The 20396-nt window shown below is 38.1% G+C and overlaps 1 protein-coding gene across 4 annotated transcripts in view; it reads right to left on the reverse strand.

Annotated features, from left to right (window-relative positions):
- LOC126965453 (cell adhesion molecule Dscam2) overlaps positions 1 to 20396 on the reverse strand; it is a 113058-nt gene that overhangs the window by 59166 nt on the left and 33496 nt on the right. The window contains exons 3-7 of one of the 4 annotated variants that reach the window (XM_050809078.1): positions 19810 to 19994; positions 18511 to 18649; positions 5974 to 6153; positions 5580 to 5729; positions 4775 to 4898 (exon numbers count right to left, since the gene is read on the reverse strand). In XM_050809078.1, coding sequence (XP_050665035.1) covers positions 4775 to 4898; positions 5580 to 5729; positions 5974 to 6153; positions 18511 to 18649; positions 19810 to 19994 — 778 coding nt within the window. Of the gene's footprint in view, positions 1 to 687; positions 821 to 1060; positions 1185 to 4774; positions 4899 to 5579; positions 5730 to 5973; positions 6154 to 6611; positions 6792 to 8988; positions 9151 to 9500; positions 9669 to 18510; positions 18650 to 19809; positions 19995 to 20396 lie in introns of all 4 variants that reach the window. The other 3 variants (XM_050809076.1, XM_050809080.1, XM_050809079.1) reach the window with 3 other exon arrangements.

The following is a 20396-nucleotide window of genomic DNA, read 5'->3' on the forward strand; positions in this document are numbered from 1 at the left end:
TGGGCTTGATGGGAAACACAAAGTAAAGATTAAAGCGTTTGAATGAAATTAAGAACACCCTGTCACTTACCGGGCGGGGTCTCCGCCGCTCAATCGTTACTTTGTCTGAGGATTGGATAGGGCTCGCGGGCGGCCGCGGTCCTTCACGCGTTCATAACGCGCGGACTACCCGCCGCAACAGACTGCAATACAACGGACATGCTTTACAATGGTCTACTGCGTGGTCAATGAATGCGTGAGGTGCCGCCGGCCTCCCAGTCAGTAGTACTATACCTAAACAGCGGCGCTGGGAATGCTTGGACTTCGCACAGTAACGCGAGGCTCTCATCGCCCCGCCCAACTTGACGATTGAGCCCGTCCCCGGTCACCTTCGGTGCCGTCCTACCCGTTGGCTCTGCAATGGAAACCTAATGATCGTGGGTCGCCTTAACTCACCTATAAATAGGTACTGGAAAAGCGGCTACTTGGCATGTCAAGTACGCTACATCGTGTTGCGCGACATAAACAACCTCCCAACCTTCAAAGTTTTTAGTGGAATCTTTTCTAGGTCCTATCTTATTGGTTGGCTCTGGAAGATAATCGGATTCCATTTTATCCGGATCCATTTTAAATAATGAAAACTTTAAGAACAAGAACAAAACTTTAAGACTTTAAGAAAGAAAAATATAAGTAGTATTGATTACTAACCTATAAACAGGGGGAGGGTACCCGGCTACTTCACATGTGAGATATACGGAGCTGGCTAAAGAAGCTATAAATATTTCGCCACCTTCAAACTTCCGACTTTTATCACTTCGGGGAGCTATTTTGTTTGTTGGTTCTGTAATATTAAGGCATATTTTAACACTACGTACCTTGAAACTGGTACAGGGAACCCTTGCGCCGGACATAGGAGGGCTATTGAGGTATTTTGCGAAAAATGGACAGCCGCCTTTGGTGTTGCTGTTATACTGGGCATAGCACTTGCAATAGGCTCTGACGACATAATATGATCGAAATATTAATGCATAGTTGTATTTCTTAATTAAAATAATTAAAAAAAGATTTTTAATAAACTTGCCTGAATATTGGAACGGGAAACGCTTGAGCTTGACACAATAAAGCAAAACTGTGTCCAATTATTCTTATGAAAGTACTACTACGAGAGTCCGTCGAGAAAGTGGGTGCCTTGGAGCCAACGGGTTCTGTATTAAAAATTAAAAAATGGATGAATGAAATATTCATACAATAACTTGCCTGAAGACTGGGGCAGGAAAACTCTGGGCTTGACATAGAAGTGCGAAACTTTGACCGATACGTTTACGAAATATACTTCCCATTGATTCGGACGAGAACGTCGGAGACTTAGCACCCACTGGTTCTACAACATTTAGGTAACTATTATATTATGTGAAATATAAAACACTTGCCTGAATATTGGAACAGGAAATGCTTGAGCCTGACACAGAAGAGCAAAACTTTGATTTTCCTGGCGTTTCAGGGATGAAAGTGCTGATTCAGTTGAAAACGATGGAGCTTTTGTACCAACAGGCTCTGAATATTTATTAAAAAAACTTAATTTTACTGCAGTTATTTGAACAAATGTTTTAAACTGTAATTTAGTTTATATATTTTATTTGATGTTATAAAAGCCTATATTTAAAAATATTTACACCTATCTGCAAATTTCGAGCATATTATATAAACAAATGCATTGACACTTGCCTGAAAATTGGTATAGGGAAAGCTTGGGCCTGACATGTCATTGCAAAACTTTGATCCTTATGTCTCGTTATAGCTGACGACGTAAGATCATTTGAGAAGGTCGGTGGCTTTGAAGCCACTGGTTCTGTGCAAGTAAAAAAATATTTTTACCATTAGTTTTCTGTCTATTTGACTTACCTAAAAATCGGTGTAGGTGATGCTTGGGCCTGGCAAAGTAAAGCAAAACTATGCCCTATTTCTTTGACAAATATGCTGCCCTTAGAATCAGTAGAAAATGAAGGAGCTTTGGCGCCCACAGGTTCTACAAGCATATTTTTTACATCAGTTAAACCTACCTGAACATTGGTTGAGGGTACCCTTGAGCTTGGCAGAGCATAGAGCCCCCAGAAGATGCTTCGATTATGTAATTATAAGATGTGGCAGTAGTGGGAAAAGACGGTGCTCTTGCAGACACGGGTTCTGAGGGAAATAAATTTACAAATTATGACTCACTTGAATATAGGAGCTGGATGCGCTTGAGCCTGACATAAGAGAACGATTGGTTGTTCGGCTAATTTTGTAAGTGTGGTACTCTTGAACTCCATTGAAAATGTAGGAGCCTTAGATCCAATTGGTTCTGCGTGAATAAACGATTTTTAGTTGCAGCTCACCTGAATATTGGGACTGGATATGCTTGAGCTTGGCACAGAAGAGCAAAATCTTGGTCAGTTTTACGCACTATCCCGGAAAATTGAACATCATTAGAGAATGAAGGGGATTTAGATCCAACAGGTTCTACAAACGAAAAACAAAATTTTTTATTCACAGTACCTGAATAATGGTACAGGAAATCCTTGAGCTGGACACAATATATTGAGACTTTGACCAACAGCCCTTACGTACCAGGAAAATTTATTGTCAGTAGAAAAGGTGGGTGATTTCGATCCAATAGGTTCTAAAAAGTTAAGTTTATGTAAAAATTACTTAAAACATACAAAGTTTTAGTACCTGAAAATAGGTATAGGGTATCCTTGAGCTCGACAAAGTAAAGCTTATGCTTGACCGGCGGCACTTAAGAAGCCATGCAAATTTATCGTCACTTGAGAACACTGGTGGCTTAATAGTAATAGGTTATGAAAATTATACACCTATAAAGATCCTTACCTAAAAAGAGGAACCGGATAGCCTTGAGCTGGACATAAAAGAGCATAATTTTGTCCTTTGGCCATTTCAAACAATGCTAATTTTGAGCCACTTGAAAATGAAGGGCTTTTGGAGCCAACTGGTTCTAAAATATTATGTTTGTGTTTAATGATTTTAGGTAATATTTACTTAGTAATAGTACCTAATTTGAGTGATAATAATTCATAACTTACCTAAATATTGGGACTGGATAAGCTTGAGCGAGGCAAAATAATGTAATGCTTGAACCCATCGTAAATTCCAGGAATTCGATAGTTTTTATTGGTACTTTTGGTGGGGCAGAGTTAATAGGTTCTAAAATATAAATAATTATTTGAATTACCTTACTAGTGGTACGGGAAAAGCTTGAGCTGGGCACAATAATGTAACACTATTGTTAACGAATGCACCAAAACCTCTAACATTATCCATAGTAGGAAACTTTGGAGGCACTCTTCCTACAGGTTCTAGTAAAAGGAAGAATAATTAAGCTTTTATACTAAATAAAATTGAAATTAATTACCTGAATATTGGGACTGGAAAGGCTTGGGCCATACATAACAAAGTACTAGCTTGATTTGCAGAAGTTTCCGTAATATCGATCATTTTTGAAGCTACTTTCGGTGCCGCACTTCCCATGGGTTCTAGGAGTTAAGAGGATTATATACAATTATTAATACCTGAACGCTGGCGCAGGAAAAGCTTGTGCAGGACACAAAAGAGTGATGTTATCACTTTCTTTAGCGTCGAAGGCGCGACTTTTATCGGTGGTAGTAAATTTAGGCGAAACACGGCCGACGGGTTCTAAGAATATGAAATGTGGTATTAAATTGAGAGAATAATACAGTACCTGAATATTGGGACCGGGAAAGCTTGAGCTGGGCACAATAATGTCAAACTGTCTGTAAGTGTAGCACTAAAGCTCCTTGAACTGTCCATCGAAGGAAATTTGGGTGAAACTCGGCCAACTGGCTCTAAGAAAATAATATAAAGAAGTATTTAAGTAAATAAACAACTACCTGAACAATGGAGTAGGAAATGCTTGAGCTGGACAGAGCAATGTTACACATGTGTCTGATGAAAAGGTAAAGCTGCGTCCCGTCTCCATCGAAGGGAACTTCGGTGAAACTTTTCCCATTGGTTCTGTTTATTAAAATTTAAATTTGATACGCAGTTTTTTCGTATCTTACCTAAACATTGGGGCTGGAAACGCTTGTGCAGGACATAAAAGTGGCATTGTTTGATTAGTGTCAAAATTAAACAGACGACTTTTTTCTAGGCTTGGAAATTTTGGTGATACCTTTCCCATTGGTTCTGTAGGATAAACGAAAACGTGCTCGTAGATTGTTTTTTTTTTCGAGAGATTATCAAAAATTAAGCAGTCATTTATCTAATTATACGTGATAGCTACCTGAAAATTGGGACCGGGAAAGCCTGCGCTGGACATTGTAAAGCAAACGATTGATTTTTCTTGACACCAATCATTGTCCCCATGATTACCGAAGCAAATTTCGGCGGTACGCGTCCCACTGGCTCTAAAGATTTAATAAAATATCAACTATAAGTTGGATGTTTACCTGAACAATGGCGTAGGAAAAGCTTGAGCGGGACATTGTAATGCATACGATTTGTTATCCTTGACATCAAACATAGTTCCCGTTAAAATAGTAGCAAATTTAGGTGGGACACGGCCCACTGGTTCTAAAACGTAAAGAAAAATCGTAGTTCCAATGCTGTTACCTGAATACAGGGACAGGGAATGCTTGTGCTGGACACTGCAAGGAGTATGATGAATCCATTGTAGCAACAAACATGGCACCCACTTGGCTTGATGAAAACTTTGGTTGCACTCGCCCTATCGGCTCTGAAGATTGGTGTAAAGTGTTAAGAAATTCGAAGAAAATCTTACCGGTACATGGGAGCAGGGAATGCTTGAGCTGGGCATAGAACGGCTAGGCTCTGGAATTCTTTAAACTGGAAACCACTAGTAGTCTGCGCACTAGCAAACTTGGGGGGCACCCGTCCCACTGGTTCTGCGCATGTTGGGAGAAGGCTGAGTTACTAGGAAAAGTATCCCAGCGTAGTTTGTATTATCTTAGACATTTTCTTAAGTCCCCTACACTCTCTTAGAATTTAAAACGAATGACAAAAGAAGTGGCGCGATCTATAGCTCAGCAGGGTACCCTATCCCAACATTCAGGCAAGAATTTATTCTAAATATCTAAGTCTTATAGCAATTCGGCACTATAATGTTTATAATCTCAACAACTTGAAAATAATTTAGCTGCTTGCGTTAATTGCAATAATTTGTGTCAAAATGGATATTTTAGAAAGAACAAGAGATTATAATCACCAATTATTATCATAAAGAATAAGATAGTGAGGCATTTACCAACATAGCTTAAATGAAAATCTATTAATGCACTATATAATGATCCACTTTCATGGATACTCTGACAGTGAATGCCTCACTACCATAAAAAATAAAAAGGCGCTTCTAGTAATAATGGAATTAGTTTAAGAACACATTTCAATTAATTTCTTTTTAAAAATAATAAATCTAATAAACTTGAATTTTATAATTATTATTAGAAGGCATTTTAAGTAAAAGTCAAGAATTCTATTATTACGAGAAAAGTACAGTTTATTGAACAAAATTTGGGTGAATTAATGATGCTAAGATGATGTAAAAGTTAAAGTTGAAAGTTTCTTACCAGTAATAACAAGTCGTCCTTTTGTAGCTGATAATCTAGTTTCACCAGTAAGCCTGTGCTTTGTTCTACATTGGTATGATTTATAGCCATCTTCAGGTCCAACATCACGAATATGCAATTCTCCAGAGGGTAAAACTAAATATTTGCCATCTGAAAAGTTTTGCGGTATGAAGATATTTGTTTTCAGACTAATAAGGGTAAATTATAATTTCATCAGATTCAATGCAGCATAAGGCTGCTCTTTACTTACAAATATCATTGCATGCAGGAAGGAGGAGAGTAGGAGGGTAGGCCGTGAGGCCCTTGGAGACAAAGGAACCAAAGTAAGGATAGAAACCCTAACATTTACAGTTAAAATTTTAAGTCCATTAGGAAAAGACATAAAAATCAATACCAAGTAAATGTTGATCGGAATCGATATTAATTTCATCAACGTCATTGTCTTCGCTGATTATCCATGATATAACGAACACGTACTCAGACACAAAACTAGGTATATGGCATTTTAAAATTGCTGAGTTTCCCCGTAAAACATACTCCTCCATCAGATTTACAGCATATGCTTGAGAAACAACTGAAAACAAAAACAGTGCAACCGTTTAACTAACATCAACGGTCGCAGACTATCAGGATTAAGGAAGTTTTTTGTTTTGAAGTTTGAATCCCGGATACAGAAAATGTTCGGAAAATAAGGAAAGGAGCTTTGTCACCGGAAACTTTTAAAAGATACCTAAACTTGTTGATTCAGACATATTAATCTCCTGTTCGTTTTCATCTTCTGATATTATCCAAGATGCTACGGATACGTATTCAGATACAAAACTTGGAATTTGACATTTCAGAATTGCGGCATTGCCACGAAGTACATATTCCTCCCAAAATTTAACATCGTAAGCCTGTGATACGACTGGAAAAATAATAAATAAAGATGAAGACGAATTCTTGACAAGAGCCAACGCAGAGATTAATACAAAGGATCTTTATAGTTAGAATTGGAGAAAGGAGTCAGTCAATCACAATAGCATTATATACCTAAACTAAAATATGTATCAATGTTAATGTCTAATTCATCATTATCTCCTTCAGATATAATCCATGACGTGATGGTAACATACTCTGTCACAAAACTAGGAATGTGACATTTCAGTATAGCTGAATTACCACGTAGTACATTTTCTTCCCAAAGGTTGACCGTATACGATTGAGAGACCACTGCAAAATTGATCTAAATTGATGTATGAACAATTTGTTACTGTATAATTTAATGTGGTGTTTTCATGGAAAAGGAATAGGTTAAACAAAATACAGGCCGTATACAACACCTAAATGTGTATATCCTGTACTATTGATTTCTTTTTCTTCTATATCTCCTTCAAATATGAGCCAAGACGATACAGTTACATATTCAGAAACAAAACTTGGAATATGGCATTTAATAACAGCAGAGTTTCCTCTCAATACGTTTTCTTCCATTAAATTCAAAGTATAAGCTTGAGATACGACTGAAAAATAACAGAAGGTAAGGTTCGGGAGCAGGACAGTTAAACCCATGATTATATACCTAGGTTATTGGATCCGATATCAATTTCAAATTCATCAGAATCGCCTTCCGATATGAGCCAAGAAGACACAGTAACATATTCAGTGACAAATGTTGAAATATGGCATTTGAGTACAGCCGCATTACCACGTAAAACACTTTCTTCCATTAAATTTACAGTGTAGGCCTGAGTAACAACTGTGAATTATGGATATTAGATTTGAATTATCACGGACACAAGGACGAAGGATTTAAAACACAATTTAGTATATTTTATGATATATCTTAAATAATACCATCATGATTAGCATTATCATTTGAGTTTATTTCTGTTTCATCATCTCCTTCAGATATTATCCAAGATGAAACATACACATATTCTGTGACGAAACTCGGAATAAGACATTTGAAAATCGCAGCGTTACCGCGTAAGACGTTTTCTTCAACTAAATTAACTGTGTACACTTGGGAGACAACTGAAAATGTTATAGGAAATTATTTATAGAACCCTTATAAACAGGACAGGATTACGGGAGTAGTACTATTACAATGTAGTAGAAATATACCGTAATCCTCAATTGACAAATATTCTCCACCATCGGAATCGTGCCAAGAAATTACTTGCACATGATCAGTTACAAACGAAGGAATATGACACTTAAAAACTGCCGCATTACCACGAATTACATAAATATCATACACTTGAGATTCATAAAATTGATTGACGGCTGAAAATAAATATATAAAACAAATTTTATCAATAAACTCAAGCGTCTCGTTACATGGATTAGGCTTAGTTAGGCGGATGAGGAGAATAATTGAATACATCGTAATCATGTCAACTATCCTAATTACCATAATTGGTTTCCGATTTATTAAACGAATATTGAAAAAGTGAATCTTCTTCTTCTACCCACTCTAGTACTTGCACGTAGTCAGACACAAATGATGGGATAATACATTTCACTATCGCTGAATTTCCCCTCAGAACGTCTTCATCAATAACACGAGGTTCAAAATGCTGGTGGACAACTGTGGATACGGTATTACTTTATATACTTAACTTTACATTAGGGATATGGGATTGGAAAACATATACTGTATTCAAGATTTAGTAATGAAGTACCGGAAATATTATCAATATTGTCATCAGCAGGTAGGGTATCATTATCCATTAGCCAGGCTACGACATGAACAAAATCAGCTACAAACGATGGAACGAGGCATTTGAGAATAGCCGTATTGCCTCTGAGGACGAATTCATCATTAACTCTTGCCTCATACGCTTGCAGGATTGCTGTGGATAAATTCACTAGTGAGGATAACAGGATTTGGAATATTTTAGTCTCATAATTTACCCTCTTTATTGCCAGGATAGTAGTGACCGCCATCACTGTCTGACCACATTTCAACAAAAACAAAATCAGACACGAAACTAGGGACTTCACATTTCATTAGCGCTGCGTTACCACGAATGACATATTCGTTGTCTGCTTCTGCTTCAAAAGGCTGCGATACCACTATGAGAGAGCACCACAGATTGATCAAAGGATTTATTAATAAGGATGAGTGTGCATTTGGGATGGTTGTAGATATTATTTGAATGTACCCTCTAAACTATTTGTGTTATTTATTGTGAGTATCTGTCCTTCATCCAAAATCCATGACTCCACGTATACAAAGTCGCTCACAAACGACGGAATCTTGCAATGAACAATAGCAGCATTACCCCTTATCACATATTCGTTTTCGGCCTCAGTCACATAAAACTGTGATACCACTAAAGAATTTTGATTAGATAATGTGTTGGAATGGAAAAAATTGATCAGGTGATGGAACAGGCACAAACTAGGAAGTCCTTATTGTTACCAAGATCATTAGTAAATGTAATGTCTGTTCCTTCTTCATCAATCCATGCTTCTACTTTTACGAAATCCGCAACAAATGAAGGAATAGAGCATTTCAAGACTGCGGCATTTCCACGTATAACATATTCAGTAAGAATTTCAGCTTCATAAAACTGATTTACAACTGTAAACAATTTGAATTTCCTGTAACCTTTACGTGCTACTTGTGAATTAAAGTATTGGAGATACAAGGAAGGAGCCTGGATATTTATTTAATACGGTTGAATTCCTACCAATATCTTCGTTACTTAATAAAAACTCGTTGCTCTCTGAATCGACCCAGGCCTCTACTTTAACGAAATCCGCGACGAAAGAAGGGATATTACATTTTAAAACAGCCGTGTTTCCACGTATAACATATTCTGACACAACTTCAGCTTCGAAGTATTGGGTAACAACTGAAACAAATCTATAGTAGTTTGTTAAAGGAATTGGTCTTAGGATATGGCGGTGTTATACTGCCTCGGTAATTACCATCTTCTTTGGACCCATTCATTGTAAAAGAACTTCCTTGCTCATCTTGCCACGAGACGACATATACAAAGTCAGCCACAAAAGATGGTATTGAGCATTTAAGTATTGCAGAGTTTCCACGAATCACATATTCATTATTAACCTCCGATTCATACTGCTGCTGGACAACTGAATTTAAATCCATTTATTGGAGAAGGAGAAGGACTTAATAAACTAATATCTATGGACAGTAACCATAATTATCGCCTGGATAAAAGTTTTCTTCTTCACTGGTGTGCCATGACAGAACCTCAATGAAATCGGCAACAAATGATGGCACCTGACACTTAAGGATGATGCTATTTCCCATGATCACATATTCTTTGTTTACATCAGTGTCGTATTGTTGGGCGACCACTAATAAAAACGTTATTAGGTCATTAAGAAAGTTAAGTAAGAATCCGTGATACCAGATCCCAAATTTGAATTTTAAAATGATAATCATTATTTGTTATACTTGGCTTAAACTATTATTACCGATATCATATAGGAAGAGGTAACTGAAGTCCAAACAGTATTAATACATCGTTCATTGACATCAGCAAGGTATCCCACTTATGGTGGTAATAACAGTAACGTGATAAGGTTTTTAATTGACTGAATATATTATATCTAATAGCATTATGAATAAATAGGCTAGCTACTTTGGGGCAAACGAGGTTCATGTGATGGAAGGTTCACGTCAACGTCTCTTGACAGGTTACGCATCTACGTTGATGGCCTTCAAACTGGGAGTATGTTTTAAGTTTAAATGTACCTAAGTCGTATCGCTTCAAGAAAACTGAAGTTTATTATTATAATAGAAACAACAAGCTGTTGGTCATTAATTAACAAAACACAGATTTTTTTGTAGGTAGCTACATCACCCTATTACTTGGTAGGTAGATACGATATTATCATGAATCATCATCATCATCTGGACAAAGGCCTACCCCAAAAGATTTCCACGACGATCGGTCATGCGCTGCCCTCATCTAACGTATTCGGTCCATCTTGTGGGGGTGTCCTACCAATACTGCGTCTTCCGCTACGTGGTCGCCGTTCGAGGACTTTACTGCCCCAACGGTCATCTGTCCGTCGAACTATGTGCCCTTCCCACTGCCACTTCAGTTTCGCAATCATTTAGACTATGTCGGTCACTTTGGTTCTCCTACGGATCTCCTCATTTCTGATTCGATCTCACGATTATCATTAGTATTGACTCAAAATTAGATCATCGCCTCAGATCATTGATGCGGACAGATGATGTCGCCAACCATTAAATGAGTTCCCTCCATCAAATGCACCATAAACTAAAATAACACCACCACGAATACAAACGTCTGAAACCTCTTGATTTCTTCCCCAATATTCCTAGATCCAAATATATAAACAATTCAAGAAGGAAATCCCTTCCGTATAATATATTGAAGCTGTAATATAAAAGCATGAAGTTTTTTAATGTACCTAAATTATTTATGAGACAGTTTATGACAAAGAGCGATTACACAAATTAATTGAAATACAAGGAAAGGCCCTTTAACTGGATGAAAAAGTTTTTAACCTTTTTTTTGGAACCTGCAATAGTGAACGAAACTATGGCTCCGGTCGCGTACGTTGATTTTGTACTTTTGTTTATGAAAATAAGGGACTAGACGAGCAGGACGTTCAGCTGATTGATACGCCTTGCCCATTACACTGCGTGCCGCTCAAGATTATTGAAAAACCCAAAAATTCTGAGCGGCACAACAACTGCGTTCGTCACCTTGAGACATAAGACGTCAAGTCTCATTTATTATTTTGGTTTTTATTTTGAGCAGCAAACCCGGTTTTCCCTCTACATACACCGCTATAGATGCAGTCCTGGATCACCTACGTTTTTTATTTTATGAGAAATAAATATGGCATGAGAAGAGTAAAACAAGTTGGTAGGTGATATGCCTCGCCCAGGATACGCCCATGGCAGGGCCACTCAAGCTTCTTCCGCTTTGGAGACATAAGACGATAATAATATAATCCAGGTATATATAGATATGTATATATATATATATTATATATCTTATATATATCTTATTATATATCTTTAGATGTCATTGAGCTGTCACGCAGAACATACTACTGATCCATATTTTAATTCTGTTTCAGATTATTTTCGCTGCAAATCAGCGCTTGCTGTCCCATCCCAGCCTCAGAAAGTGGTGCTGCATCGGTACAAGTGTTGGTGTGTCGGTGTGGCTACCCATCACAATGTTTTAGGATAGTATATTTCCTAAGTACTTTTGTCCTGTTAATATAGTTGCTAAGGTATTTATTGTTTTCAGATTTGTCTTCTGCACATAGCAACGCGCAGTTCGTGTCATTCGAGGACCAATAGCTGAGCTTGTTTGTGAAGTGACTGTTAAATGGACCAATAGTGAATAGTGAATTAATGAGTGATAATAGTCAAAATATAAACAATGTTTGTAGCCAAGCCAGTGATCTTGTGAAATGTGACCTATGCTCTCCTACACGTTATTTTAGAAGTGCAAGAGGCTTAAAAATTCACACCGGTAAAAAGCACAGTTCCGCGTTAGTTTCGGATATACATACAGCACCTTGCCCTCGAAAAATAACGCATATCATGTTACAACAAATTTTTCGGAATTATTAGGAAAATTAAAGAATTCGGTTCCAGTAGTAAAGCGAATTCCAAAAGGGGCTCGCATTACTGTTGCAACTGCACTCTCCAAAGTCATTCGATCTACAGTAAACCAAAATTCAAAAGATAGTTGGGAGCATTTGTTCATGTTCGCATATTCAACTTTACATGCAAAAAAAGATGACCACAGTTCACTCACACAGAAAATAAAATCAAATTGTTCTGACCCAAATATCTTTGGCAATATTTTAAATAGTAACCAAAATTCAAAAATCAACATTTTTCGAAAAGTAGAACAGAAAGTTAATGACGGTGACGTGAAAGGTGCTGTATCTATACTTTTTTCAAATGATATACTGGCACCCGACTCAAATGAAACACTTTTGGCTTTACAAAGTAAACACCCATCACCAGATGCTAATTGTGTTATTCCGGAACCATCTTTTTCCGATAATCATATACGGGCTAATGATGGTGATGTACTAAAAGCAATAATGTCCTTTATGACTGGTTCTGCCGGCGGCCCCGATGGACTGACACCCCAGCATCTTAAAGATCTGGTATGTCCTTCCACAGGGGATGCGGGTAGAGCGTTGCTTGAGGACATTGTTCTCTTAGTAAATCTCATGCTTTCTGGAAAAGTTAATACCGAAATTACCGAAATTTTATATGGTGCGAATATATGTGCTCTTAAGAAAAAAGATGGTGGTATTCGTCCTATAGCCGTGGGCTGCACATTTCGACGCCTTGTTTCTAAAATTTGTTGTAAACATATTTCTCCTTTCCTATCAACTAAATTCATTCCAACTCAGTTGGGTTTCGGCTGCAAAAGTGGTTGCGAAGCTGCAGTCCACGCTGCGCGATCTTTTTTGGAGAGGAACTCTGGTGATGTCTTTTTAAAATTAGATGTGAAAAATGCTTTTAACTCTGTTGAAAGGGGAGCTCTGCTGAGAGAAGTTAAAAATTCAATTCCTTCAATCTATCATTATATTTGGCAATGTTATAGTAAACCATCCAAATTATTATTCAAAAATCATAATATTTGGTCTTCTGTTGGCTGTCAGCAAGGCGACCCTCTTGGTGCAGCAATATTTAGCCTTGCCATTCATTCCGCCATAACAAAACTAAAATCAAAATTTAATGTTTGGTACTTGGATGATGGTACTTTGGGTGGTGAAGTGGACTTTTTTTTAGATGATTTGAAAGTTGTAATAGAAAGTTTTAGCTCAATCGGCCTTGAGTTAAATTTTTCGAAATGCGAGCTTTTTATCGGCGAAAATTTCCAAATTTCAGACCGGGTTGATATTACCAATAAATTTAATGTTCTGGCCCCGAATATTAAAGTTTTGGATAAGAATTCACTTGACCTTCTTGGAGCGCCATTATTTCCTGTTTCAATTCCAACGATCTTAAACGATCACATTAAAAAATTTAATAACGTTTCGGACAGATTATTGAAAATTAATTCTCATATGGCCTTAACTATAATTCGGTCTTGTTTATTTGTTCCAAAATTTACGTACCTCTTAAGGTCTAGCCCGTTATGGAAATTTGCTTGATGTGATTGAAATTTCACTTAAAAATATTTTAGAAACCGTTTTGAATTGCGCGTTTACAGATCGTGCATGGTCTCAAGCCTCTTTACCGATACGATTTGGTGGTTTGGGTACTCGCAAAGTTTCGGGCGTTGCCTTACCAGCATTTCTATCTTCAGTTCATAGTGCGCAGCCTTTGGTTACTAGAATTGTAAATCATGTACCAGGTAACTCAGAGATTGTGTATTTGAACGAAGCTAACAATGCTTGGCTAAATATTGCGAACATTCAAAATTTTCCAGACGATTTAAAGTGTCAAAAAGCATGGGACGCACTTCTTTGTAAGTCAGCCTTTGATGATCTTTTGATCTCATCTACTGACATAACAGAGCGTGCTCGTCTTTTGACCGTGACACAAAATGAGTCGGGCTTTTGGTTACAAGCCTTGCCTTCTGCGCCGATTGGAACGCTACTTGACAATGTGACATTGTCAATATGCGTATCACTCCGGCTAGGTATAAAACTGAATGAACCAGATCAATGTAGATGTGGCGTTCAGGTAGATGCTCTTGGACGCCACAGGTTATCCTGCCTAAAATCGGCAGGCTGTATCAGTCGTCACGCCAGCATTAATGAAGTCATCCGCAGGGCATTTGCCGCTCTTAATATACCAGCTGTTTTAGAGCCAAATGGTATTACCCGCCGCGATGGCAAGCGTCCTGATGGAATGACGCTGGTGGCTTGGGCACGGGGAAGGGCGCTGGTGTGGGACGCTACTTGCGTCGACACTCTGGCTCCTTCTCATGTCCAAGTTACGTCAGTTGGTGCTGGGGCTGCTGCTTCGACTGCCGAAGACAGCAAGCGTCGCAAATATGTTGGTCTCAGTGAGTCATACATCTTTGTGCCATTTGGTGTCGAGACACTTGGCCCGTGGGGCCCAGAGGCGCGGAGAATGTTCAAAATACTATCTTCGCGCCTCAATAGGGCTACTGGAAACCCAAGCGCTGGCAGCTATTTCGGTCAACGGATCAGCCTTGCTATCCAACGCGGTAATGCTGCCAGTATTCTTGGTACGCTTCCACGTAATGATAGTTTTAATTTTATGTAGTCGTAGTATTGTAAATATAGTTATAAGATTTGTTTTGATTATATAAATAAAATAATCCAGGTATTTCACTAACTACGGCGCCCTTCAAACCAAAACACAATAATGCTTGCGTATTACTGCTTGGCGGTAGGAAGCACCACTGTGGTACCTGGTATCTACCTGGCTTCCTGTGCAAAAAAGCCTTCTCGTGCCGGAGTTTGGCGATCTCCTGAGGATGCCTCGTTTAGAGGCAAAACACGTGTCAAATTGTTTGAAGACAAATATTGGAGGAATTAACAATAAAGAAAACTCAAAACATTTGGATAAAAAGCCTTCTACTAGAAGTTTCTCTTCTGTTTCCACTCTCTCTTATTAAACTGCCTTTCAATGAGTGCTTAACACGATATAAAGTAACATTGAATGAAGAATGTAACTCAGTTAAGTATAACGGTGCTAGTTGCCAGATGATTATTTAATTGACCCTATTGAGCCCTCAGATATAAAGGGCGACCCGGTCATTGGTCGCGTCAATACATCAAATAACGTCAAAATTACGTCATTCATGTTTATGTATTACTAGCTGACCCGGCAAACGTTGTTTTGCCATATAAATTATTTTTATAGTTAGACTGTTTCTTTGACATTGCAAAATTACTTTATTTTTCTAAAATAAACGTAAGCCTAAGTTACTCCTTTTTACATCAGCTTCTGCCAATACAAGTCCCGTCAAAATCGGTCCAGTCATTTCTGTGATTAGCCGGAACGGACAGACAGACAAAAATTGTAAAAAATGTTATTTTGGTGTATGTATCGTATATTCATATACATGTAGTTAAAAACGGTTATTTCAATATTACAAACAGACACTAATTTTATTTATATGTATATAGATAGATCTATGCAAAATTTTGGCGTTTAGAAGACTATTGAACTTACTATTGATGCGTACATGAGGTTTATGTTTGTTACAAGATCATTGTCAGGAGTTTAAACTAAGATAAAGTATTCGATTTTTTTAAGAATTCCTAGAATATTGCGTCACGAAAACATCGCAGTAAAGTCGGGAGAGGAAGCTAGTTTTGAATATACTGCTGCATGTATGACACTGATCTCCTGTAAGACGATTTAGAATAGTTTGGATGTAACAATAGAGTCAACTGATCCTTTGGTTTCATGTACATAGATAGTTTTGGTAGATCCAGATTTCCTAATCATCACCGGAATTAATTGGCGGTAGTGATCTCGACGCCAAGTGTGTCATTAATAATGCGCCGCCAATCAACGTTTATTTTAACTTAGAATAAAAAGGTAATTCACAAACTGAAGCCAAAATGTCCAATCTACACTTTACGGCCTTTTCTCAAATATACTCGAACGAAATAACGTTGATAGTTAACTCCCAGAGGATATTATGTATTCAGATGGAATTCGCTTTCCGGTGCTTGGTGGGCGGACCCACTAACAATTGATGCTATTATAATGTAACTACCATTGCTCGGGACTTCATCTGCGTGGAATTTCGAATTGATACCACAGAAAAATTTACAAATGGATGTGAGAACAACATGCAATGTTCGATATGACAATCTTTTTCCGATATCCGACTATTATAATATATGTCTGGTACTCCCGCGCAAGAACAACCCCCAGATGATGGACACGATGTCTTGGTTTGTATATCTGTCAAGTCATCGGTCATATTAAAAACTAAAAATCAGTCAAAGGTGAGCTGAAATGACGCTCCTTAAATACTTTATCCACTTTTTGAATTCTTTGGCAATTGTTACCGTAGCATAAATAGCCACTATCCTGTTAGAAATTTATCTAACTAATTTTGACGAATTACTAACTGATCCAGCAAACGTTGTATTGCCATATAAAGTTCAGAAAAATGGGGTATAAAAAATAGATGACAACCGATTCTCAGACCTAAAATTTTTCGTACTACAATAATCAATATATTCGATTGCCATCTTGCAAATGTATTGCGTATTAGTGGATGGAATAGAATAATATTAAAAAACAATTTAGTGATACAAAAATACGTGTTCATCGTAGATGGGTGAAAATTTGAAGTTGTAGGTATGTATTTTTTAATGTTGAATCATAATAAAATAAAAATAAATATTTAGGGATGGGTGACCCTCATCATTTAGGGGTATGAAAAATAGATGTTGGCCGATTGTCAGACCTACACGATATACACATTAATTTTCAAACAAACAGGTTTAGCCGTTTCAGAGGAGTTTGGTAACAAACACCGGGACACGATTATTTTATATATAAGATTTATTAGTTTGAAAACACTGTAACAACTGCTTACAAGTTCAAATGTCTGTGTCATCTGTCAAGGATCAAGTTATAAGAGCCTATTAGCTTCAATGAAGCTTTGCGCCCGTCAATTACACTCCATTTGACTGCAGCTAGCTTACTAAGTTACTACATAAGCTTTCTAATCCTATTTGAAAAGTAGCTTCTTACATGTATACATATTTTAACCGTTTACGACGTCCACTGCTGGACAAAGGCCTCTCCCAAAGATTTCCACGATGATAGGTCCTGCGCTGCCCTTATCCAACGTATTCCGGCGATCTTGACCAGATCGTCGGTCCATCTTGTGGGGCGCCTAACCATAATGCGTCTTCTGGTACGTGGTCGCCATTCGAGGACTTTACTGACCCCAACGGCCCTCTATCCGTCGTACTATGTGCCCTGCCCCAGCAACTTCAGTTTCGCAATCATGTACGTGTTCAATGTGCAACCATTTACGTAAGCCAAGATAGAATAAGTTTTCTGAATTTATGAACACTCCGAAATGATCCAAGGTTCAAATATTCTTTTAAATTATAGGTTCTATAACCTTCAAAAACAGGTCAAATGCAGTTGTAATATACTTTCTTGAATATAAAAAGTTCAGTTTGAAAAAAAAAAACAACAATATCACTTTTCAAAGCACCATAAATAAATTAATAATATTACACCTTTCTTTGTACGTAGTTTGTGTGATCGCTCTTCATTTATGTTACAATACTCATTAATTATTATATCAATTACCATGTACAAGGTGCAGGTAGCACCTTATTGTACAACTTATTAGATACACGTAATACTTGAGTTAGCAATAAATCTCTCATCAAAAAACTACGTCCTTGCATTTTCTAAAACGTTGATATTTTGTCGACCTAGTCAATAATGATTTCGTGATCGCAAAACTTCAAATCCGATCAGAATCTCAAGTAAAACTAAAATTTAAGTATTGATTGACTAATTAAACATTAATTTAATTATGAAGTACTGAACATCAATTGGATGTAATTCCAGAAAACCGTTCCAAACCACAATCACTTCGAAATTGAGTTAAGAACACAAAACTGGTCATGTGATTCATGACAAATTATGACTGACAAAAAATGGCAGCCCTACTGTCACTCTTTAAATGACACAATGACTTAGTATCCCAACCCACATGTATGGTATACACTAATATTTATTAAACTTTAAACACGAATTCCTTAAAACGTGATGTTTGTGGCTTCAAACGGTTTTCAAGAACTACGTTCAATTACAAAAAAAATATTAATTAAGGCGTAAATGCAATATTTATAATAAGGACCAGGTGTAATGCTTAAATCAAATTAAATTTGCACTTATTATTTTGCGAATCCTTAAGCAGTGTAGACTTTTTGATGAGAAATACGTCTTATATCTACTGTTATATCAAGGTTTTCTTACCAGCTCTGACATTGACATCTCTAGAATGGATAGTACCGACTGGGTTCCTGGCTAGACAAGCGTACACTTGGGCATGTACTTCCTGGCGGTAGTCCTCGGCTCTGAAAGGTGGAAATACAAGGTTCCCGTTGGGAAGGACCTGAAAAGATTGATGTTTTGTTACCCACAGGTGTTTGTATGGAAGGTTGGTGAAGAGAGACACCGTGTACGAGATCTATGGGTATCTGGGTGTCTCGGTCTGAACAGCTCCGCAAACTGTGAGATAATGTCGCAAGGTACCGAAGGAATTTCAGGAGTCATGAGCGGCACTGCGATTTAATAATACATAAAACATCTGGAATTGAACCAGCAACCCTTTGTTCGATAGGCTGACATTACTCAGACAACGACCACCTCGAACTGTTAAACTACGAGTCACCTACTCGTAGTCTACTTGTTTGATGGGAGCACAGCAATGCTCAATATTTTTTTGAATGAAAATAAGGGACGAGACGAGAAGGAAGTTCAGCTGATGGTTATTGATACGCCTTGCCCATTACAATGTCGTGCCGCTCAGGATTCTTGAAATACCCAAAAATTCTGAGCGGCACTACAATTGCGCTCGTCACCTTGAGGCATAACATGTTAAGTCTCATTTGTCCAGTAATTTCACTAGCTACGGCGCCCTTCAGAACCAATCACAATAATGTTTACACATTATTGTTTCACAGCAGAAATAGGCGCCGTTGTGGTACCCGTAATCTAGCCGGCATCCTGTACAAAGGAGCCTCCCACTGGAAAAAGTAACGATAAGGCAACGAGCTTAAAATAAACACAATTTTCAGACACAAACTTTATATAAACTCAAAGAAGGACCTCTGCACCCCGCTCGTTATTATTGTACTTCTCTCAAGCTAGATAATAGGTAGATCTAACCCTTCCGTAATTAAGGTATGGTGATCGTTAAGAGAGAAGCGAGAGACTAATGGAAACAAGCCATTATATAGACATCATAATCATCATCATCATCAGGAATACGTCCACTGCTGGACAAAGGCCTCCCCCAAAAATCTCCACGACGACCGGTCCTGCGCTGCCCTCGTCCAACGTATTCCGGCGATCTTAACCAGATCGTCGGTCCGTCTTGTGGGGCGCCTACCAACACTGCGTCTTCCGGTACGTGGTCGCCATTCGACATCATAATGATGACTCCGAAATATTAGTCAGAGGGGTTTTTACCCAAATCCGCAATATTAGACAGTGTCACAGTGCGCAATGCAATGTGTTCTGGATATTTTTGCGGTACCAAAATATAGAAACCTGTCTCAATCCAGGGACGTCTCCAACAGCGGTACCATCAGCTCGGACCCAGATGACATCGGGAGGTGGTGACCCTCGGGCGGCACACTCAACCACAGCACCAGTCGTGTTACTGAAGTCCACTCGGTTCGGAGGTTCTTTCATGAATATCGGCCCGATGGTCTCGTCCTCGCATCGCACTGCTCCTGAAACAATTAATTTAATTTTTAATCTGAATTTAAAAACCAATTCACAAAAAATGGTCAGGTGACCAGGAGGAGGTTTTCCAGTGGGACTCCTTTGCACAGGATGCCGGCTAGATTTTGGGTACCACAACAACGCCTATTTCTGCCGTGAAGCAACATTACTGCTTCATATTCATATCATTCAGTAAGCATTATTGTGTTTCGGTCTAAAGGGCGCCGTAGTTTGAGAAATCACTGGGCAAATGAGACTTACCATCATAACATGTCTCAAGGTGACGAGCACAATTGTAGCGACGCTCAGGATTTTTGGGTTTTTCAAGAATCGTGAGCGGCTCTGCATTGTAATGAACAGGACGTATCAAATACCATCAGCTGCACATCCTGCTCGTCTCGTTCCTTATT

The sequence above is a fragment of the Leptidea sinapis genome, chromosome 7 (assembly GCF_905404315.1).
Source record: "Leptidea sinapis chromosome 7, ilLepSina1.1, whole genome shotgun sequence".
NCBI lineage: Eukaryota > Metazoa > Arthropoda > Insecta > Lepidoptera > Pieridae > Leptidea > Leptidea sinapis.